The following is a 21,419-nucleotide window of genomic DNA, read 5'->3' on the forward strand; positions in this document are numbered from 1 at the left end:
CATCCCACCGAGAAATGGCTCACAGAGAGGGAGGGCCGAGGGCGTTGGGGACCCAGAGAAGGGTCTAGGCTGGGCCTGATCCTGAGAACTCTTGGTGCCAAGAGATCAGGCTGGAAGAGGGCACCTGGGCCTCTGGTGCAGGGAGGCCCAGGAGAGAGGGTTGTCCAAGGGGCTGGCTTTCAGATCAAGAAGGAGATGGACAGCAGCTTTGAATTCCAGGGAGAGGCTGGGGAGAATGTACCCCAGGAAGCCAGGAGCACCCCATATTCGTGGACTGGGAGGTTTTCTGCGCTTTCTGCTAGGCATCCAGTGGTGGCTTTTTGTCCCTAGTGCCTTACAGGTCACAGACAGCCCCTGTGGACAGGCCTGGGGGCCAGAGCACAGGACCTTGGATCTGAAAGAACATCTGCCCCCCAGGTAGCAGTTGGGAAGCAGGAGGTTTGCTAAGGTCCTTCCAGGTTGAAATCCCTGTCGATTCGTACTCAGGCCCAGGTGTTTCCTTGGGGAGAAGCCTGAGTGCATCTGCTCAGATGAGAAGCCGCCCTGTGCTGTTGTCCTGCGGGAATGTGAGCGACACAGCAGGCCCTGCCGCTCCCCGTGCGGAGGTGGTGGCCCTCCTGCAGCTCTGCTGGGGTCCCCCTGCCGGTGAGGCCCCCGCCGGCTGGCCCTCCTCCTTCCTTCAGGCGTGCTCACTGCTTGCAGAGTTAGTGCTGTCGTCTACCAGGGAATTCTAGAATCTTCTCTGGAGGCAGAGGGAGGGAATGTAGAGAATCCGTGTCTCATCTGAAATTCTGGGACTTGTTTAGTTATCGGAGTGAAACATCACCTGGATCAGCTGCCTGCCAGGACGGAGGGATGTCATCGCTGGCTGAGAGCCCTTGAAGGATTTTATTCACCTCTTTCACCATTTTCCCTTCCTCCCTCCACCAAGCGGCTCAGGGAATTTTTATCCGTTTTATATTAGTTTTGTTCTACCTAGAGACTTTTCTTCTTTTTTTTGGCTGTACCGCGCGGCTTGCGGAACTTCCCTGACCAGCGATCAAACCCGCGCCCCCTGCAGTGGAAGCACGAAGTCTTAACCGCTGGACCACCAGGGAAGCCATAGAGACTTTTTTTTTCTCACACCCCCAGAGTGGTTTTTGTTTTTGTTTTCATTTTCTCTGTATAGTTTGTCTTCCCCGTTTTCCAAGGTAGCTTGAATATCCACCTTTCTAGTAAAACCAGATTATTCAAGAACTGCTTTTGCTTTTAACTTTTACTTAGGCTTTGAGCATGACCTCATTAGGCAACATAGCAAACTCCTTTTCTTTTTTCTTTCTTCTTAAAATTTTTTTAGCAAAGCATTAGACTTTGGGGAGCTAGAAGGCAGAAGGAATTCAGTCACAGGGTTAATTTGCTGGTTTCCATGGAAAGCAACCGATACTTGCATCTGCTGACTGTCAACATCACCTTCTTCTGATCAGGCACCGGCAGGATCTTGGGCGCCCAACTTAGGTATAAGTGTTCTCTGAGGTCCTGACGTTCCGGGCATTTACTTTCAGGTTACCTCTTGTATGTGTTTGAGTAATTTTGTGTTAGATTATATTGAAAAATGCACTGTTAACGGTGTAGAAACTTGATTAGAAACGTGCAGGAGCAATACACTTTACTTGCAGTACCAGTGCAGTGCAGAAGTGTAAAGTATTGTGCTTTGGGGGGACGCTTTTGCTGTCTGTCTTCCACCCATTGCTTCTCTCCCCACCCCTTTCCCACAGGGTTTGACTGAACCTTGTGCAAAACATGCCTCTAAAGAGATCTGGCCTGTTTTCTGTTTTGTTTTTTTTGTAGAGTTGCCTACCATTGGGTCGTGAGTTCAGATTCCACGCGGGCCATGGGAGGTTAAGTAAATCGTGACCACTAATAAGAGTGACTTGATGTTTGAACAGTTACTCTTTATATTGGACTAACTTATGTTTTTATAGATCCCTCACATTTGTATGATAGCTCTGTACGCAGCGTAGTCATTTACAACAGATTACTGAGCAATCAGGGCGACACAGCCATTCAGCTGTAAAGATAAGAAGACTGAAGCCCAGAGACTGGGAGATGGTCAGGGTTTTCACGGCATCCCAGCCTTGGGCTGCGGGCTCCTCTCTGTGCTTTGGCTGTGCCATCAGGGATTTTGTTTTCTCCCCTCCACTTCGTCCCTCCCTGACTCTCTCTCTCTCTCTCTCCCATCTAAGTCCAAATTGGAAAAATGAGCAGAGGCCAAGATGGGGTTCACCATTAAACTTGGTCTAAAATAGTATACTTGTAGTGCGTGGTCATCCATTTTTCACTGTGATAGGACATTGATTCATGGAGGGTTAGATTAATGAGTTAATTTGTTGGAACTACTTAACTGTCCAGTTTATTGAACATCTGCCACATGGGCTGGTACGACGTATGGTGAATGTTTTCCTTAAGTTTTTTTTAATGCTTGGGACAATTCTGCAAACGTGGGTGTACGAGACCTGATTTACAGGTGAGGAGATCAAGACACAGGTTAAGTCATTTGTACAAAATCACATAACTGGTAAGTGGCATAACCAGGCTTCTAATCCAGGATGGGTGGTCTTCAAACCTGCTGGTATTACTTCTCATGGACTGAACAGGGTTTCAAATGGATGAAATAACAAAACTCTAATAATATAGCAGCAACTGAATGATCCCTAGATTGTAAGTTTAATAGCTATTTAATATGTACTGTATTTATTGAGGGATAATATGCATACAGAGCAGGGCATGAGCCCCAAAAGTGAACCGATTGGTGAATTTTCATAGTGAATGTGCCTGTGTAACCAGAACCTGTATCAGAAAACAGAACCTTACCGGCACCCCAGAAGCCCCCTTTCTCCCCACCCACTGCCTCTCTGCTCCCAAGGTAACCGTTATCCTGACATCTGACACCAGAGGCTGGGTTTGCCTGTTTTGAACATCAGATCCGTGGAATGATCCAGGATGGACTCCTGTGTGTCTGGCTTCTTCTGCTGACGTTGTATTTGTGAGGTTCGGTCCTGCTGCTGTTGTCATTCTCATTGCTGTGTATTCTTCCGTTATATCCTCACACCACCATCTACTTCTCCATCCGACGGTTAATGGACATTTGGGTTGCCTCCAGTTTGGGGCTGTTACGAATATCGCTACTCTGAGCATCCTTATAAAAACATTTATATGTTTTAAAGAAACTGTGTCCCTCTCGCAACCTTTCCCCGCATTAATGTGACTTTCTGCAAGATGTTTTCTGGTTGGGGTTATAAAGCTATGATGTTATAAAGCTTCTAAAAGCTTTCTGAGAGAGAAAGTCATCCTGTTAAAGCGAAACCTGTTGTCTCCTCCCCTGCCTCCCCCTGCCCCACCATTATCACGGCCCAGAAGAGTGGGATGCTTGAGGGCATACCCGTGGAATCAGACAGACTCTAGTTCAAATCCTGGTCCTGCCCTTTCGTAGCTGTGTAACCTGGGGCAGCAGTAGCAGGGTTATTTTTACTAGTCGTTATTTGTTGCCCATGACAGCACTCATCACAGGTGACATTTACTGGACGCTTACTATTCCAGGCCCTGCATTGGGTGTACATTTCTCATTTATTCTTCATAACCCTATAAGATAATTTTTCCCTGGCTGCTGCTTCTTCCTCTTCCACTTCTTCTACCTCTTCTTCTTCTTTTTAAACTGGTGAGAAAACTTGGCCCAAAGTCACACTTACAGTAAATAAGAGAACTGGAATTTAGACCCAGTTGGTGTGACCTGGAGCCCCTGGCCTTGAAGCTGTCTGAGCCTCTAGGGAATTTGGAGACTTCATGGAGAATAAAACCTCCTGCCTCATTGGGCCGTCATGAGGCTGAAATGATGGGGAGAAGCTTGTGGACAGCATTGAGGGAAGATGCACAGTGACTCCACGATGGATTCCTTTTGTGGCATCTCTCTGATGCTTTTTCAGGGTGAGGTGTGGGTGTCATCCTGGAAATGGACGCCTCGTGATTTGCGGAGCTATCGCCACCTACTGGTTGGTCCTGCCTCACCCTGACCAGCTCATCTTTAACCTTGGCACGCGGTCTGTCTTCCCGAGGTTTTTCTTGACTTCTTTCCCATCTTCTAAATATAAAATATGTGCCTTATTTTTTTTGTAAAAATACATTTTTGGGGGATGCAAAAACCGATGAGAATACTAGTTTGGTATTTTCCCAAGCGCATCAGTGTTTGGCATGTGTACAGCAGCATCTTTGTGGCCAGTTTATTGCGGGTCTGAAGTTCTAGCAGCAGTGGGCCGGGTACAGCTGGAAAAATCACATTTATGAGCTCTTGTGGATGGCTGCGGTTTGGTGTCATTTGTCAGCCTTAGTTTATTAGGTTTGTGGCCACAGAGGTCATCTGGGCACTTGTCTGATGCCTTTGGGTACCAGATGCTGCCACTGTCTCCTGGCAACGAGACTGAATCCTTAGGTTCACCCCAGGCTTAGGAGTTTGTCAGTGGAGCCCTGGGCTGTTTGGGAGAAATTCCCATTTTAACTCACTCTCTGGTCTCTCAAGGCCTTTCTCCTCACAGCCAGCCAGCCTCCCTTCTGGGAACAGTGGCTGTTGCAGGAGATTCCCGTGGGTCCAGAGACAGCCGTTCCCCTTCCAGGTTGACCCAGGCCTGGACTTGGCTGGCCTGCGATCTTAAATGACTTGGGTTTTTCAGGGTATCGTGAGAGGGTTGCTAGAATCTCTTAGAGACAGCCTGGGAAACAAATGCTCTTAAAAACTGCCTTGGAATTACTTTGCACTTTCCAGAAGAAGTCGCAGCAGTTCAGATGTTTAATTGTTTAGCTTCGCTTGGTTCTAGTACAGCTGTAACCTGCACGCACCGACAGGTTTCAGGTATTGTCTTCTTCCTTTTTATTTCTTTCATTGTTTAAAAAAATATTTGTTTGTTTATTTATTTGGTTGCACCGGGTCTTAGTTGCGGCACGCAGTCTCCTTAGTTGTGGCATGCGAACTCTTAGTTGTGGCATGCATGTGAGATCTAGTTCCCTGATGAGGGATCAAACCCGGGCCCCCTGCATTGGGAGCTTGGAGTCTCAGCCACCGTGCCACCAGGGAAGTCCCAGTATTGTTTTCTAAAGGATTCATTTATTAGCACTTCTAGGTAGAATTAGATTTTAAATATTAAGGGAAACATGGAATTTAGCATAATCTGTAAATTCTGATTTTTCATCTCAAAGGATTAGGTTTTAAATTTTATCTTTGTGGGAATTCCTGGTGGTCCCGTGGTTAAGACTCTGCGCTGTCACTGTTGAGCGCCCGGGTTCAATCCCTGGTCAGGGAACTAAGATCCCATAAGCCCTGCGGCCAAAATACAAAAAAAATATATCTTTGTGATGTAACAATATGTAAGTGAACTACTGGAGCCAGGAATAGACTGATGGGAAACTCAGACGCAGTGAAATGTTTGTTTTATTAGTCGAGCTGTGGAATTTTTCTGTGGGGATGGTTATTCGCCTCTGGAAACCAATCAACACAAAATACCCAGGACAGGCAGAGGCTTGGGCCCAGAGTTAACCTTTGAAAGAGGAAAAAAATGCAAAAGCAAGGACTCAGAAGGCATCTGTAAGGATGGGATTTCCTTACTCTCTGGGATAGTAGAGTTTAGTGATGATTTCCGTTTCTTGATTCTCAGGAATTAAAGGCAGAGTTTTCATCAGGTTGCATTTTTCAGTGCATAGCATTAGTATATGTCTAAAATGCAAATCTGTGTTGTTATTCAGTGGCTTAAAATCTTTCAGTGAATCCCCTCCACTTCAGAACAGCATCAGAGATCCTCACTAGCAGCCTTGTTTCCTTGATACACACCCTGCACTGTAGCCTGAGCCATTCAGAACTCCATGTGTGTGTGATAGACTTTTTACACTTTGCAGAAGGTTCTTAATGTTTGTAGCCTGAGTGGGTCTTAGAACCACTGAATGTTACCGGCGAGAACGTGAAGGGGGCTTCGTGGCCCCTTCCCCACGCTGGTTGAGAAGAAGGGCAAACTGGAGAGAAAGGAGAGGGAAAATGTTTGTGCCTTCGTTTCAGTGCCTGTGGGTCACCTAGTTGAACTCGTATGTTTTCGGAGAACTCTTATGCTTTAAAGGGCTTGAGAGGTAGAGCTTTGTATATACAGGGTTTCCCAGACCTCTGAATAAAACATGGAATGTTGTTAGTCACATAGTTTGACTAATAATAGTTTCCATTTATTGAATCTGGCATCATAGACATGCCAGAGATTATACCGAATACTTATATCCACATTATAACCTGTTTTCTTTTTTTTTAAGTGTTATTTTTTTTTTGTACAAAATGTGTTAGTTTACTAACTCTACTTTTGTCATACATTGGCAACCTCTTTAATATCTAGAGACTAGATATTATAAAATTGGGACCCATTGGTCCAGTATATACAAAATATATACAGTAAAGTTAAACAAAATGCATGTAACATATAGAGCAATGGATAAGCTGAAATGTTCTAGTACCTGCTAGCAAAACATCTTTTGCAATCTTCCCTCCCACCTCCCTAAACCCAATGAACAAGCACAGAGTATACTGTTCAGAGAGGAGGTTTAACAATTCCATTTCCAAAGACAGTATTTCCCATCAGTTTTTAAAAGCTATTTACAAGAAGCATTATTCTACTAAAACTACTTTTAAATACATCAAGCACTTCTAAACATCTAGAAAGAATAGATATTTCGTATAAGAACTTACTTGTCCACTATGTACACAGCACTGTTAAATAAAATTGCACACATGTAACAATGGTTATAATCTGAGGTATCTTCTAAATATGACCATTTTGGCCTGAACCATTTCCTCCCTCACTTCCTTCTCTCCACCGCCAATCCCGTGGACAAGTACATGCATATGTAATGCTTAGAGGTGGTTGAACAAATTCATATCCAAAAGTCATTTACAGAGGACAAGCTTTCCTATGAATTTCAATAAAGTATACAAAATGTGCTAATTTTACTACTTTGTCATACACTAGCAACCCCTTTAACATCTAGAGACTAGATGTTGCAAAACTAGGACTCAATTTGTCCATTATATACACTATATACACAGCAAAACAAAATGAACATACAAAAAATGGTTTTGTCTGAAAATGTCCAGGTATGAACACACTAGCAGATTACCTTTTGCAATTCTTTCCCTCCCTCCTCCAAACCACCGAACAAGTATAGACAATAGTATACTGCTCAGAGAGGTGGTTTAACATTTAACATTCCCAAAGACAGTACTTCCTGTGAATTTTAGCAAAAAGTTATTTACAAAGTGATATTTTACTACATCTACATTTAACATACGTTGGGCACTTCTAAACATCTAGATGGACTAGATGTTTCAAATAAGGACTTAATTTGTCCACTATATACAGAGCAGTACTGAATGAACTGCACACATGTAACAGTTATAATCTGAAACTGTCTTCAAAATACCAGCATTCTAGCCATTCTAAGACCAGCCCCCTTCTCTCTCTCTCCCCTCCACCAACCCAGAGGGCTATCACGCTCAAATTTTCAGAAGACAATCTTTCCTAGAAATTTTAACACAAAATGTACAAAATGTATTATTTACTAACTCTATTTTTGTCATACACTGGCAACCTCTTTAACATCTAGAAAGACTAGATGTTGTAAATTAGGACTCATTTGTCCATTATATACTCTATATACACAGCAAAGTGAAACAAAATGCGGGAACATAAAAAAGACAACGGTTAATCTTGCCTCACTATAAACACACTGGCACAGAGCTCTTTGCACTTCCTTCTCCTCCCCGCGACCTTGCACCAGTGCACAAACACAGTGCATACTGCGTACTGTTCAAAAAGGTGGTTTGGCCACCCCTCCCCCCCAAACAACATTTCATACGAATTTTAACAAAAAGATATTTACAAAATGTCTTTTTACTACCTCTACTTTGAACAAATATCAGGCACTTTAGAAGATCTAGAAAGACTAGATATATCAAAAAAGTACTTATTGTCAACTACACAAAATGCACACACAAAACAATGGTTCTAATACGCAAATGTCTTCTGTGACCAGTCTGGCACAGAACCTTCTTTTCTTCCTCCTCAACGTCTTCCATTCCATGTCCTCTAACCCACTGAACAAACGTGGACCTCTGTGGCTCCTGATGTCGCCTCTAGAGGTGGTCAAACAACTCCATTTCGAAAAGTCATTTCCAGAAGACATTTCTTTTCTACGGTTCTATCTTCCAACATCGAGGTCTTGGTAGAACGACGACCAACCGCCCGATGACCCGCTAACGTTCCACCCGTCGTCGACCGGGGCTCCGCTCACCTTCCGGGCCCGTTAAGGCCTTTGTCCGTCGTTGTCTGGACGAGGTGAGGTCTCGTCCAACTGGGGCAGAGAGGTCACCTCAGGTCCCGGATCCGCGCGGGCTCCAAGGCCTAAGGGTGGCTGAGCTGGCGTCCACGTAGAGCCCCCTTCCCGGGCCCTCGAGGCTCTAACGGCCCTCCGCAGCGTTCCAGTGGCCGCCATTCTTCTCGCCCTGCCACGCCCGACGCCCAAAGACGCCACGTCCTCAGTGGCCTGCCAGAGGCTTCGCCTAACCCCTGCAGCGTGGGGTCAAGAGACCCGGCGGTGGGCGGGATCTGGGCTCCGAGGGGCCGCCGCCATTAGGTCGCGGAGGTGGGGGTGGCGGAGCAGTTCGTTGCTGCTTCCAGGCTCGGGCCCTGCCAGTGGGCGGCTGCGGCGAGAGCTCTGGGGCTCGGTAAGACACAGCCTGAGCTTGTCCCGGGGGCCCCCCAGTTCACCTGCCGACCAGAGGCCGGAGGGCCTGGAGGGCCCCGGGCTAGAAAGCCGCGATCCGCTTCTCACCGCGCTCTGTGCCGGAACTCTAAGTGTTATTTTTATTTATTTATTTTTTGGGCTGCGTTAGGTCTTCGTTGCCGTGCGCGGGCTTTCTCTAGTTGCGGCGAGTGGTGGCTACTCTTCGTTGCGGTGTGAGGGCTTCTCATTGCGGTGGCTTCTCGTTGCAGAGCACGGGCTCTAGGCGTGCGGGCTTCAGTAGTTGTGGCTCATGGGCTCAGTAGTTGTGGCACACGGGCTTAGTTGCTCCGCAGCATGTGGGATCTTCCTGGACCAGGGCTCGAACCTGTGTCCCCTGCCTTGGCAGGCGGATTCTTAGCCACTGCGCCATCAGGGAAGCCCCTTCAGCCTGTTCTTACAACAACACTCATTTTAGAAGGTGGGAGAACCGAGGGGCAGACATCTTAAGCTTTGTCCAAGATCTCAAGCCAGGTTTTCTTCTCCTATACTGAGCTGACCTTCATTTTCCTTCATTGACTTGACAGTTAAAAAAAAATTACTTTATGAATCAGTTACTGGGCCAGGGGCGTGTATATGACAAGAGTGTCTTCATGTTACTTTCTGGAAGAATGTTTCGTAGCAATAATAACATCCAGTTACAAAGTGCTTTTACTCCCAGACATACTTCTGTCTCCTCCTCCCTTTCAGGCTGTGGATGCTTGCTGCTCGGAGCCCTTCCAGGCTTTACTTGCCGCTCTGGACTCCAGACAGCCCAGGGCTTCCCTGTCCTGCTAGTTATTCGTGGACTCTGTTCCTTCATTTAAGGACTGACTGTTCATTGACTCAGTCCAAGGGGTCTGAGGAATATGAACGTAAACCAGATGCGGTCTTTGCGGTGAAGAGATGATACGATTTATGTTCATTTTGCTGCAACACAAGGTGGAGGTTGGTGAGTACTAGGAAAAGGGGGCAAAGAGAACCCCATAGTTGTCTAGAGGTCAGAGAATTGCACCTGGGGAGTTGGGCGGGGGGCTTCGTGGAGGATCTGACATTCGTCTGGACCTGAAGGTGTGAGTGAGGTTTGGCTTTGTGGTCCAGGGTTGGGTAGGGAGCAGATCAGCGGCCCTGCCAGAGGGCACGTTGCAGGCACAGGATGCTGGTGGGGAAGGCAGGGACTTGTGAACACACGGGGAGCAGTGAGTGTTCATTTTCCTTTCGTCGAGGACAGGATCTGTGAGCTGGGAGGGTTCCCTGACGATCAGAGCTGTGTTTCCCAGCCTTGGGAGCCATGGGGAAGGTAGTTGGCAGAGGGGAGAAAGTCGAACAAGGAGGTCAGTTAGATGCTTATTGCCATGTCGTGGCTCCAGGGTGGGAAGTTGCTGAAAAGGAACCAGACCCCAGATTGTTCTCTGGCCACCACCACTGCCAGGGGTGCTCAGGGACACACAGTGTGGCTCCCAGCCAGTTCACCCTCCTTCTCGTAAGTGACCCTTCCCAGACCCCAGTGTGGTCCACTGTACGGGGGCCACAAGGTCTCCCTTAGCCTGGTTTGCAGTCACGCTTGAGGTCTACACGCCTGACTCAGGCCGGGACTCCCTTTCCCGTCCCCACTTAGAAGAAGGGCAAACCAGGGAGAAAGAAGAAGGAAGATGTTTGGGGGCTTCAGTTACGGCAGATCCCCTCCAGCCGCTGCCCAGTTACCGCGTCACCACTCAGGCGTCCAGCGACGTCTCCCACCCAACACGTCCTAAAGGGAGCTGCTGACCTCACTCCCATCTGCTGTCCGCACGGCCTCCACCACGACCGCTCTGTCCTGTTGCTCAGGCCAGGCCCCTTCGAGACATCCTCGGCCCTTCTGTGTCTCATATCTCGTGTGCAGTCCTTTAGGGGAGTCCTGAGGCCCGGGATGAAACGGCATCTGTCTGGTCCAGACCATCTGGGTCCCCTGACACTCACCTCCCGGCGGCGTCTTTCCTTGGCCGCCTTGGTCTGTCCTACACTCAGCAGTTAGAGTCATTGTCTGGACGCATGAGTTAGAGCTCGTCACTTCCCTGCCCAGAGCCCTGCATGGCTCCCGGCTGTCACTCAGGGCAAAGGCCAGAGCCCTGACACTGGCCTTCAAGTTCCCGCATCGTATCGCCTTCACCCCACCCCTGTGTCCCCACTGGTCCCTCTCCATCCCCACCCTCGCTGGTGTCTGTCCTCCCTCAGGCCCATCAGGCATGCTCCTGACTCCTGTCTCATTCTGGTGTCTGGAATACTCTTCTCCCCACCCCTGCTGACACCTTGACCTCAGGAGGGCAGGAATCTGTTTGCATTTGATGTCCCGGAGATTATCCCTGGTTTAGGGCAGAGAAATCAGTCCTTTTATGGAAGCATATGGGCCTTCTTGTCTACTGATTAACTAGGATGAAACTGCTCTTGGCTTTTCAACAAAATCAAGACTGCCTACAAGTGTGCTGGTGCCTCTCCAGTCTCCACCAAGGAGCACATTCTCCTCGGGGTGCGTTCACGGTCAGGCTGCTGGGATGGGGTCACTAACCTACCACTGTCGAGGTTTGTGAGTTTCCATTTGGGGGAGGGTTGCAGGCATGTTTGTTTTTAAAAGGTCAGTGCAGGTAGCATTTAAAGAATGTTTGGTGTAATTTGTTAGATATATATATTATTGCTCATTAATTTTGAGCCTTAATCATGTGTTTATACCTAAAATATATAAACAAATGAGGCAGCTACAAGTTTTCTGTTTTAGTTGACTTATTTATTTTTTGGGCTTTTGTCCTCTTTATTTTCATGTTGATTTTCAAAAGATTTTTCTTTTTTTTTCTGTTTGTTTTTTTTAAACTAATTTTATTGGAATATGGTTGCTTTACAATGTTCCGTTAGCCTCCACTGTGCAGCAAAATGAATCAACCATACACATACAGATATTCCCTCCCGTTTGGACTTCCCTCCCATTTAGGGTTACCATAGTGCATTAAGTAGAATTCCCTGAGCTTTGCAGTATGTTCCCATCAATTGTCTATTTTATAAAAAATGCTATAGATGACCTTATTTCCAAAGCAGAAATAGAGACACAGATGTACAGAACAAAAGATTTTTCTATAAAAATAGCATCATAGGGGCTTCCCTGGTGGCACAGTGGTTGAGTCCGCCTGCTGATGCAGGGGACACGGGTTCGTGCCCCGGTCCAGGAAGATCCCACATGCCGCATAGCGGCTGGGCCCGTGAGCCATGGCCGCTGAGCCTGCGCGTCCGGAGCCTGTGCTCCGCAACGGGAGAGGCCGCAGCAGTGAGAGGCCCGCGTACCGCAAAAAATAAAAAATAGCATCATAATTTGTTATACAGAACATGGGTTTTAAGATCGGAGGGTGTTCCTTTTCTTTCTTTCTTTTTTTTTTTTTTTTTTTAGTTTGAGATTTACACTACTGGTAAAATTAACCTGGACGAGTTATTTATTTTTTTTGCGGTACGCGGGCCTCTCACTATTGTGGCCTCTCCCCTGGCGGAGCACAGGCTCCGGACGCGCAGGCCCAGCGGCTATGGCTCACGGGCCCAGCCGCTCTGCGGCATGTGAGATCTTCCTGGATTGGGGCACGAACCCGTGTCCCCTGCATCGGCAGGCGGACTCTCAACTACTGCGCCACCAGGGAAGCCCTGCCCCTATCTCTTTGACAGAGCTTCAGAGTTTTCAATGAAGTGGTGAAGGGGCCCCGTGGCGGATGCGGTGTCAGCTGCTGGGCCAGCCCGGCTGTCCTGGGCCTCGGCCTCTGTGCAGAAGTCTGAGCAGAGACCACAGTGAATTTCATCTTTCTGTTTCAGACAGCCCGCTGGAGGATTCTGACCTGAAGGACACGTATCTCATCCCGAGAAACATCATGGCTGAGCCAGACTATATAGACGATGACAATCCTGAACTAATTAGGCCTCAGAAACTAGTCAATCCTGTCAAAACATCCCGGAACCATCAAGACCTTCACAGAGAACTTCTTATGAATCAAAAAAGGTAAGATGCTTTCTTGAGTGGAGTTTTCCTTAGGGGACTTTTAAGGTAACTAGATTTAAGTTCAGTTACGTTTACAAAGGCTTCGAAGAGTTGTTTGTTTCTTGACCATATTTAACACTTCCTATTCCTTTCGCATCCTTGAGTCAGGGCACCCATGATGTAAAGCCGTCTGCAGGCTCAGCTGCCGGCCCCAGGGTCTCTCGGAGTTCTGTGGTCCTGGGTCCCCTTCTCAAGTGGATGCGTATTTTAGAATTTGTACAGAAGGGGCTGGATTAAGGATAAAAGAGGGTGTCCTACGTCGAAGAGGAATACGTTATTGCTTAGATTTGTAAAAATTCTGAATTTTCCCCATATATCTGGGGAAATGTGAGAAGAGATACCACCCACTTCAGCATTTGTAGAGTGGCAGGGAGAAGTCTCTAGAACCACATCAGACTTAACAGTAGATAAGGAGCCCCTTTCTTGTGTTTTCATTTGTTTGTTTTTAGGTAGCATTTTAAATGATTACTATCATTTTTATTATTATTAATTTTTTTTTGGAGAGGAGCAAAACATTGACCTTCAGTCTTCTCTGTAAACCATTTGTTAGTTCCATCTGTGTCATACGTAATTTAGGGCATTGGGTTCAGTATACTCTGCTTTTTTTAATTTTGAGAGTTTATTTTATGGAAGTCTAGCTGATTTACAGTGTTGTGTTAATTTCTACTGTACAGCAAAGCGATTCAGTTATACATATTTATGTTCTTCTTCATATTCTTTTCCATCATGGTTTATCACAGGATACTGAACATAGTTCTCTGTGCTATACAGTAGGACCTCGTTGTTCATGCATTCTGTATATAATAATTTGAATCTGCTCATCCCAAACTCCCCATCCATCCTTCCCTTACCCACCCCCCTTGGCAACCGCAAGTCCTCTTTCTGTTTGTGAGTCTGTTTCATAGATAAGTTCATTTGTGTTGTATTTTAGATTACACATATGAATGATATCATATGGTATTTGTCTTTCTTTTTCTGATTTTGGTTAGTATGATAATCTCGAGGTCCATCCGTTTTGCAGCAAATGGCGCTATTTCATTCTTTTTTATGGCTGGTACTCTGCGTGTTAAGTGATTATGGGCAGGGCTACTGGACTGGGAAAGCTAAGGATGAAAAGTTGCTTTATTTATTAGGACACAAGGTTACTAGAAGATCTGTTAAGCTTCGTTTAGAACTGTTTTCAGGTCTTCATAGTAAAACTGTGTGCTGATCTGAGTTGTGGAACTGTGGCACTCATCTGCTCACTCTTTGCTAAGCCTTGGTGGAAAGGTAGCTACTGCCCACTGCACTGAAAGACGTGCAGACCAAGCTCAGCATTGGGGTAACGTTTTGGAAGAAGGGCTAATTAAAAATAAAAATGAAACATTTTAAAAAGGGATGAGGGGGCATTTTTATGGCAGTTCTCCGTCGGAGTGTACCTCTGCCAGAACTCATATCTTCTGCCCCAGGAACTCTTTGTAACTACATTTCTCCCTCCAGATGTGGGAATGTGACTTACTTTCTGTCCCCAGCACACTAGCGTGCTGTCTGAATAACGCTTAATCAGTAGAATGTGAGTTTGATCCCTTTTGAATAAGTCCTTAGCTTCTACCTGTCTTTGTCGCATAAAAACAACAAAACCCCCAAGGATTTGGTATCATCACGCCCATAGCAAAACAAGACTGTATACGTTCCTAAACAGACCAGAGAATTTGGAGGCCGTCCTTCTGGGAAACCATGTCTGCATTTTGGTGGGAAGATGGAAAGTTTAATATCCTCTAAAAGAGGGTAGCCGAATGGTTTCCTAAACCAAATAATTTTCTGATTGTCTTTACCTCTTGGATCTCAGTCCCCTTGGCTGTCAGATAGGAGTAGGAGACTTAGTTAATCTCTAAGGAACATTCTAGTTCAAACTGTTGTTGGGTTTTTGTTTTTTCTATTTTATCTATGAAAAGGCTCCACGTCAGAATAGAGACAACGGTAAAGCAAAGTTGGTGGAATAGTTGTTCTTTGAATTAGAGGCTATAGGCTATTCTGCAGAAATGTAGTTAGTAGCCTGGGTCTGTCTGTGTAAAACATTACATTCAGTTTGTGCAACTGAATCTGTTTCCAAATTTCCTGGAGTAGGCACATTCTGTGAAAATGGACCTCATTCCTGTTTGCCTTTCTGTCGCCTGTTCTTTCTTTTCCTTGTTTGCACAGCTGACTCCTTAGCCAGGCCCAGCTCAGCTAATTTTGGAGAATGCTCGTGTTCACTCGAGCACCGTGGTATAGAGAGGACCTGGGCCTTGAGGTCAGGGAGAAATGGTATGAATCTGGTTTGCCATTGAACTTGACCTACCTTTTATGATCCTGGATAGGGTCTTCCTTCCTGAGATCTGCTTCTTCATCTCTAAAGTAGGGGATAAAAATATCTTTCTTATAAAAAATGAAAGTAAATGAGAGCATGTTTAAATACCTGTTAAAACACCTGGCATATAAGAAGTGCTCATTTAGTCCCATCCATCTTCCCCCTTACTATGTAGCATCATCTGAAATTTCCTGTTGCTTTTTCCCCTTTTTCTCTGAAAAGTTCTGGTCTGGTTGTAGAAGTACATTAAAAAAAAAGAAAGAAAATTAAAGGGAGGTTTCAAAATCAAATGAATATATCTTATCCTATGCCTTCCGGTTTTTTCAAGGTAAAATCTTAGTTTGGTAGGATCCTCTTATTAGGAATACAACTGGTTTTAGAGTGAAAACTTCTCAAGCAGTTTCTTCTCTTTTATTCATCTTCTATCACGCATGCTTTTTAGAGACTGTGGGGTTTTTATTTCTGTTTTAGGGCCAAATAATAGAAAGCATCACATCAATAATATATATATATTTGGTTAAAGGATAGTGATAGTCGCTTACTGGTTTGTACCATAATGAACCTCTGTTTACTTGTCTGCGGTTTGTAAAGGGCCTTCCCATATTTTATCCAGTGATCTTTCCAGCAACCCAGTGTGTGTTGTCTTGGGGTTGTTCTCATTCGACATGTGAGTGAGAGGAAACTCAAGAGTCATTGGCTGAAGAGTCTTTTCAATTTCACATGATAGTTTTATTGGAATAAAAAAAGGGTAGAAATCAACATAGAATTACAGGCAGTTTAAATTAAAGACAGCGATGAATCAAATTTAATAACCATATAAATGAGAAGAAGGGGTAGGGGTAGGAGAGGGAGAGAGAACTGAGATGTACACGAAACAGGCTCTGTGGAGCTTTTCCTCTGCGTGGCCACAGTTTCACTCGAAGACCTGTCGCAGTCCAAAGAGTTGCCTTGCTTAGGAGAGCATATCCTCATAGGTATTCTAACGCCGTATCCTGCACTCTTTCAAGTATATCATTCTGCTCCTCTATTTGCTGTCTTTCGGACCCAGTTAAGTTTCAGGTTAAAAGTCTTTAAAATTTGATCTGGTCACAGTTTACCACCAAGTCTGACGATTAAGACCCTGTGTCAGGTTCTCAGATTCTTTGTTCCTATAACAAGGCAGATTGCAAGAGGCATTATTTTTGGTAGTTGAAAGATCAGTGTTCAAGAGGTCTTAAAAAATGAGAATATTTCCAATATAATTTAGAGAGAATCTGTCTTCCCTAAAAAGAGTACTTCTGGGGCAAACAGAGAATGCCCGGCTACTCTGCATCCCTACCAATGGCTCTTTGGCTTGTACATTTCAGTCGACAGTTTCGAGGTCCCTGTGTTTTTGGTCACTCTTCAGTTGGTGTTCTTTGTCAGACAAATAGGTAGATCCTCAGTAAATGCTTGTTGCCGTGCAACGTGGAAAAAAAATATGGGAAGCTGAGGTCGAAATATTTACATTTGAATCCACGCCGGTTGAAATGGCTCAGTCATAAACGTGGAGCAGGGCAGGCCAACCCAGGAGACTCCAAGATTCAAGATCAAGGGCCTGAAAGTCAAAGGCAACCCTTCCCCTCCCCGCTACAGAAAAATATTAGGCCAGGAGGTGTGTGGCTGGGTGGGCAGGGGAGGGAGCGTGTCGTGTTAGAGTTGGCGCCAGACCTGCCCCTGCCTCCGTGCTGACCTGGCTCTGGAGGCGTTCTCCCTTTTACGGGTTCAAGTGTGGCCGGTGTGGAGGCGGAGTGGCGTGAACATAGACCGGTCCAGTCGGCCCCTGAATGTGTTCAGTGGTTTATATGAAGTGTGAAACGGAGCTTTAAACGTCTTCTGTACGTCTTCATCAGTGGTGGTGGGAGTACAAATTGTTGCGGCCTATTTGGAAAGCAGTTTCACGGTCCACATCCAAATCCAAAATGTGCAGACGCTTAGCCAGCAATTCTGCTTCTGTGAATGTAGCCAGCGGAGATGCTTGGATAGGAGAGATATAAATGGACAAGGAAGCTCCCCGCCTCATTGCGTTCAATGGGGAACAATTGGAAACAACCTAAATGTCTCGCATTATGGACATGGCGAAATTTGGGCACTTCTGTACTCCGATAAGGGTCTAGAGAGTATGGGGCACACTCTAAACAGTGAGTGATCTTTGGGTGCAGGAATGGGTGCAGGGCCTCTACTGTGTACAATTTTCCGGGCCACCATTCACCTAGATTACAGTGCAAGTGGTGCACCCCGTAGATGTCTAACAGGAAGAGTCTAGGTGTGCTTTCCCTTTTTTTTTGCGGTATGTGAGCCTCTCACTGTTGTGGCCTCTCCCGTTGCGGAGCACAGGCTCTGGACGCGCAGGCCCAGCGGCCATGGCTCATGGGCCCAGCCGCTCCGCGGCACGTGGGATCTTCCCGAACCGGGGCACGAACCCGTGTCCCCTGCATCGGCAGGCGGATTCTCAACCACTGCGCCACCAGGGAAGCCCTGCTTTCACTTTTTATCTTGCATGTATGTATATAACACCTAACCTTTTTTTTTTTTTTTTTCAAAGAGCACATATTAATTTTAAAAATCGGCTTGGTCCGCTGTGATAGTCACGAGAAGCAGTTCGGGAATAACTGTTGGTCTTGGGTGGTACCAAGCCCCCAGGTCGTAAGCAGTTGTCAGTCATAAAGGGATTGAAAGTTCTTGTTAATTGAATTGATTAAAGAGAATCAACGTTGTCATGCAGAGACTGATACTGTAATTTTTATGAAGTTTGGAGCTTATTTCTGTCTTGCTACCTCTGCAGCCTGATCTAGTTTTAGACTCAGAGAATCACATAGGCAGTGCTTGACTTTTTCCATTCAGCATAGAAAGTTAAGTGAGCTGCTTGATAAAATATTAACTAAATTTGTATGACTTCTTGACTGTTATAAGTGCAGGACATTTATCATATAAGCACCATTTTCCTGAGTTTTGTGTTACTAAATATTTTATCTTACTGCACCACTGTGTAAAATCTTTGAACAGAAAACGCATACCATATATTAAACGCATTCACATGTTGTGATAGAATGCCAGCTTAACGCGTCATACATCAGAGTTTGTTCAACAGCTTTTGCATAAGCCAGAAGCACTTAATAACGGTTGAAGTTAATTTCACCAGTGAATTATAGTTTGAAATTTAAATTATGCAGGTAGCTAAATTCTTAATCCTAAAATTTAAATCCCTTAACTCTGTCTGTACTGTCATCCTGAGACTTTTTAATAGTCATGAAACTGCGTGGGTCTTTACTCAGATTATTTACAAACATTTTCCGGTGCTCAGTGACACTTAAGTCTATTGGAGTGAAGTACCATAAGCAACTTTTCTTATTACACTAAGACTTAATTTCCAGAGTAGTCTGTCTATACTTCTGTCCTCCTCATACAATCTTAATAACTGTGAAATAAGTTGTAAATCGCAAAAATAACCTGTCTCTTTTATTTCACTGGAAATATGGCTGAACTTAATATTTCTTTCTGTTTTTTTTTTAATCTATTTATTTATGGCTGCGTTGGGTCTTCATTGTTGCGCGAGGGCTTTCTCTAGTTATGGCGAGCGGGGGCCCCTCTCCGTTGCGGAGCACGGGCTTCTCATCGCAGTGGCTTCTCTTGTTGCAGAGCATGGGCTCTAGGCACGCGGGCTTCAGTAGCTATGGCACGTGGGCTCAGTAGTTGTGGCTCACGGGCTCTACAGCGCAGGCTCAGTAGTTGTGGCTCGCAGGTTTAATAGTTGTGGCTCGCGGGCTTCAGTAGTTCTGGCTTGCAGGCTCTAGAGCACAGACTCAGTAGTTGTGGCACACGGGCTTAGTTGCTCCGCGGCATGTGGGATATTCCCGGACCAGGGCTCGAACCCGTGTCCCCTGCATTGGCAGGCGGATCCTTAGCCACTGGGCCATCAGGAAAACTCCTCTTTCTGTTTTTTTAAAACCGAAAGTTCTGCTAATGAAAATTGGGAAAGGGAAGACATATATGTTATTTTAACTCTGTGTCCTTTATCTTCAGTGATGGAATCCACTGACAGTTACTCTGTAAACAGCAACTTTGCAAAATCATTTATTATGCCCTTAAAAAGAGGTAGAGAGGAGAGATGCCAGCATTTTAAAAAATCACCACTAGATAGATGTGGAAGTGTGACACCGAGGATTATTTTACAGATGTGATAGGGTGAACTTGAAAGAGATTGAGGCAAGGGTGGTGTTGAGATTCTTAGAGCCAGAGCACGTTTCGGAAATTCTTTCAGTTAACGGCAACTCACATGACTCCTAGTTGATTAGTCGCATTAGCTGATTGAAGTAGAGTGGAGAAGAGCCACGGAGGTCGACAGGCCTGATCTACAGACTCCCGGGTGTCATCAGCAAGGTCAGCAGGCGTGTGGGGAGGCGCACAGGCCACCTCGGTGGTCTGAGGCTGCTTCAGCAGCACCGGTTTCCCGCAGCCCAGAAAAGCACCGGTGCCGGTTGGGGCCACGTGTGCATGTGCGGACACGTGTGATGGCAATGTCACTCACCCCCTGGGCTGCTTGGCACTGATAGCGTTCTTCCCGTTCTGTGGCTTGTTTCTTTTTTTTTTTTTCTTTTTTTGCGGTACGCGGGCCTCTCACTGTTGTGGCCTCTCCCGTTACGGAGCACAGGCTCCGGACGCGCAGGCTCAGCGGCCATGGCTCACGGGCCCAGCCGCTCCGCGGCATGTGGGATCTTCCCGGACCGGGGCACGAACCCATGTCCCCTGCATCGGCAGGCGGACTCTCAACCACTGTGCCACCAGGGAAGCCCTTTGTGTATTTTGTTTGTTTGTTTCTTTTTTGGTTTATTTTTTATTGTCAAAGTTAATAACGAGTTGAGATGACTCAGGGGCTAGTGGAGACTGGCTCAAGAGAGAGAGGATGGTGAAGAGGGGGAGCCTGGACTAGAGAAATCCTGAGGAATTAGCCGAAGACATGGAGACCAGGCATGTCCCAGCTGACCTTTAACATAGACAGAAATCCCACCAGCGAAAATGCCAGTGAACGTCGTCCTTCTCCTGACCTGCCTCAGATATTTCAGATGAGGGTTGCTAGGGAATGGCCCGAGTTTGGGTTTTGTTTCGCCCCATTTGAAGAGATGGCAGCCTGATTGATCTCTCCCCAGTGTCGAGGTCCCCTGAAACCTGACTTCCGTGTGTTGTCAGCAGTTGAAATGGTTCCAGAGCACTGGGCTGGGATTCGGGATACAGGTTCTCCAGGGCCATGCCCCCAGCCATGATGGAACCTTGGACGTGCCTTTTAGATGCGCAAGAATCCTCTCCCAAGTCCGAAACGTGAAGGGTTGGAAGAGGTTTCTGGGCCATTTGGTTGTTGAAGTGTCTGTGCTAGCTTCTCTCGAGGCTGCATTTAGTACTTGGGGTCAGGGGCTCGAGCCTGGGAAGCTTCAACATCTTCCTCTCCATGGTGGGTGACCGTCCCACCCAGCGAATGAGCATGCTGTTCCCCACCTTCCCCACCCAAACCTCCTGCGCTAACCTCCCTTGCATGACCTAGCGTCTGGCATACGGTAGGCGCTCAGGATGATTTTATCGAGCGATGGGTTTTGCTTACTGTTGGAAGGTGCTCTTGCGCTTTCTTTCATGCTCATGGATTTCTGAGGCTCCCAGTGTCGACTGTTAGCTGGTGGTAGGCATCACAGTCACGCTAAGTCACTAGACCCCTCTTCTGTGGTTGACGCCTAAAATTTCTATTCATGAAAGATGCATCCACTAGATTAAAACTTTTAAATGTTGTTAATGCTTTAAATATTTTTTTAATTAAAAAAATTTATTTTTACTAGTTTTAATTAAAAAAATGTTTTTGAAGTATAGTTGATCTACAGTGCTGCATTCATTTCAGGTGTACAGCAAAGTGATTTGTTAATGCTTTTTTGCAGGGGACTTGCCCCTCAGAATAAGCCAGAGCTGCAGAAAGTGATGGAAAAGAGAAAACGGGATCAAGTAATAAAGCAGAAGGAAGAGGAGGCACAAAAGAAGAAATCTGACTTGGAAATAGAACTATTAAAACGGCAGCAGAAGTTGGAGCAGGTAGGGGTGATTGGGGTGAAAGGTGTTTTTTCGGTTGTTGTTGATTAAGGGGCACAATATATTGATTGGGTACATTTGTATCGCAATATGATTGCCATCGTAGTGCTAACTCACACCTCTGTCGCATCATATAATTATCATTTC

At 45.9% G+C, this 21,419-nt stretch overlaps 1 protein-coding gene across 5 annotated transcripts in view; it reads left to right on the forward strand.

The window, feature by feature from the left end:
* The window catches only part of FAM107B (family with sequence similarity 107 member B), a 219,831-nt gene that overhangs the window by 194,584 nt on the left and 3,828 nt on the right, over positions 1 to 21,419 (forward strand). For 4 of the 5 annotated variants that reach the window (XM_030832444.2, XM_030832445.3, XM_070044736.1 and 1 more), the window contains 2 exons: positions 12,637 to 12,820; positions 21,125 to 21,275. In XM_030832444.2, coding sequence (XP_030688304.1) covers positions 12,637 to 12,820; positions 21,125 to 21,275 — 335 coding nt within the window. Of the gene's footprint in view, positions 1 to 9,835; positions 11,321 to 12,636; positions 12,821 to 21,124; positions 21,276 to 21,419 lie in introns of those variants that run through there. The other variant, XM_060292513.2, reaches the window with a different exon arrangement.

The sequence above is a fragment of the Globicephala melas genome, chromosome 2 (assembly GCF_963455315.2).
Source record: "Globicephala melas chromosome 2, mGloMel1.2, whole genome shotgun sequence".
Lineage (NCBI taxonomy): Eukaryota > Metazoa > Chordata > Mammalia > Artiodactyla > Delphinidae > Globicephala > Globicephala melas.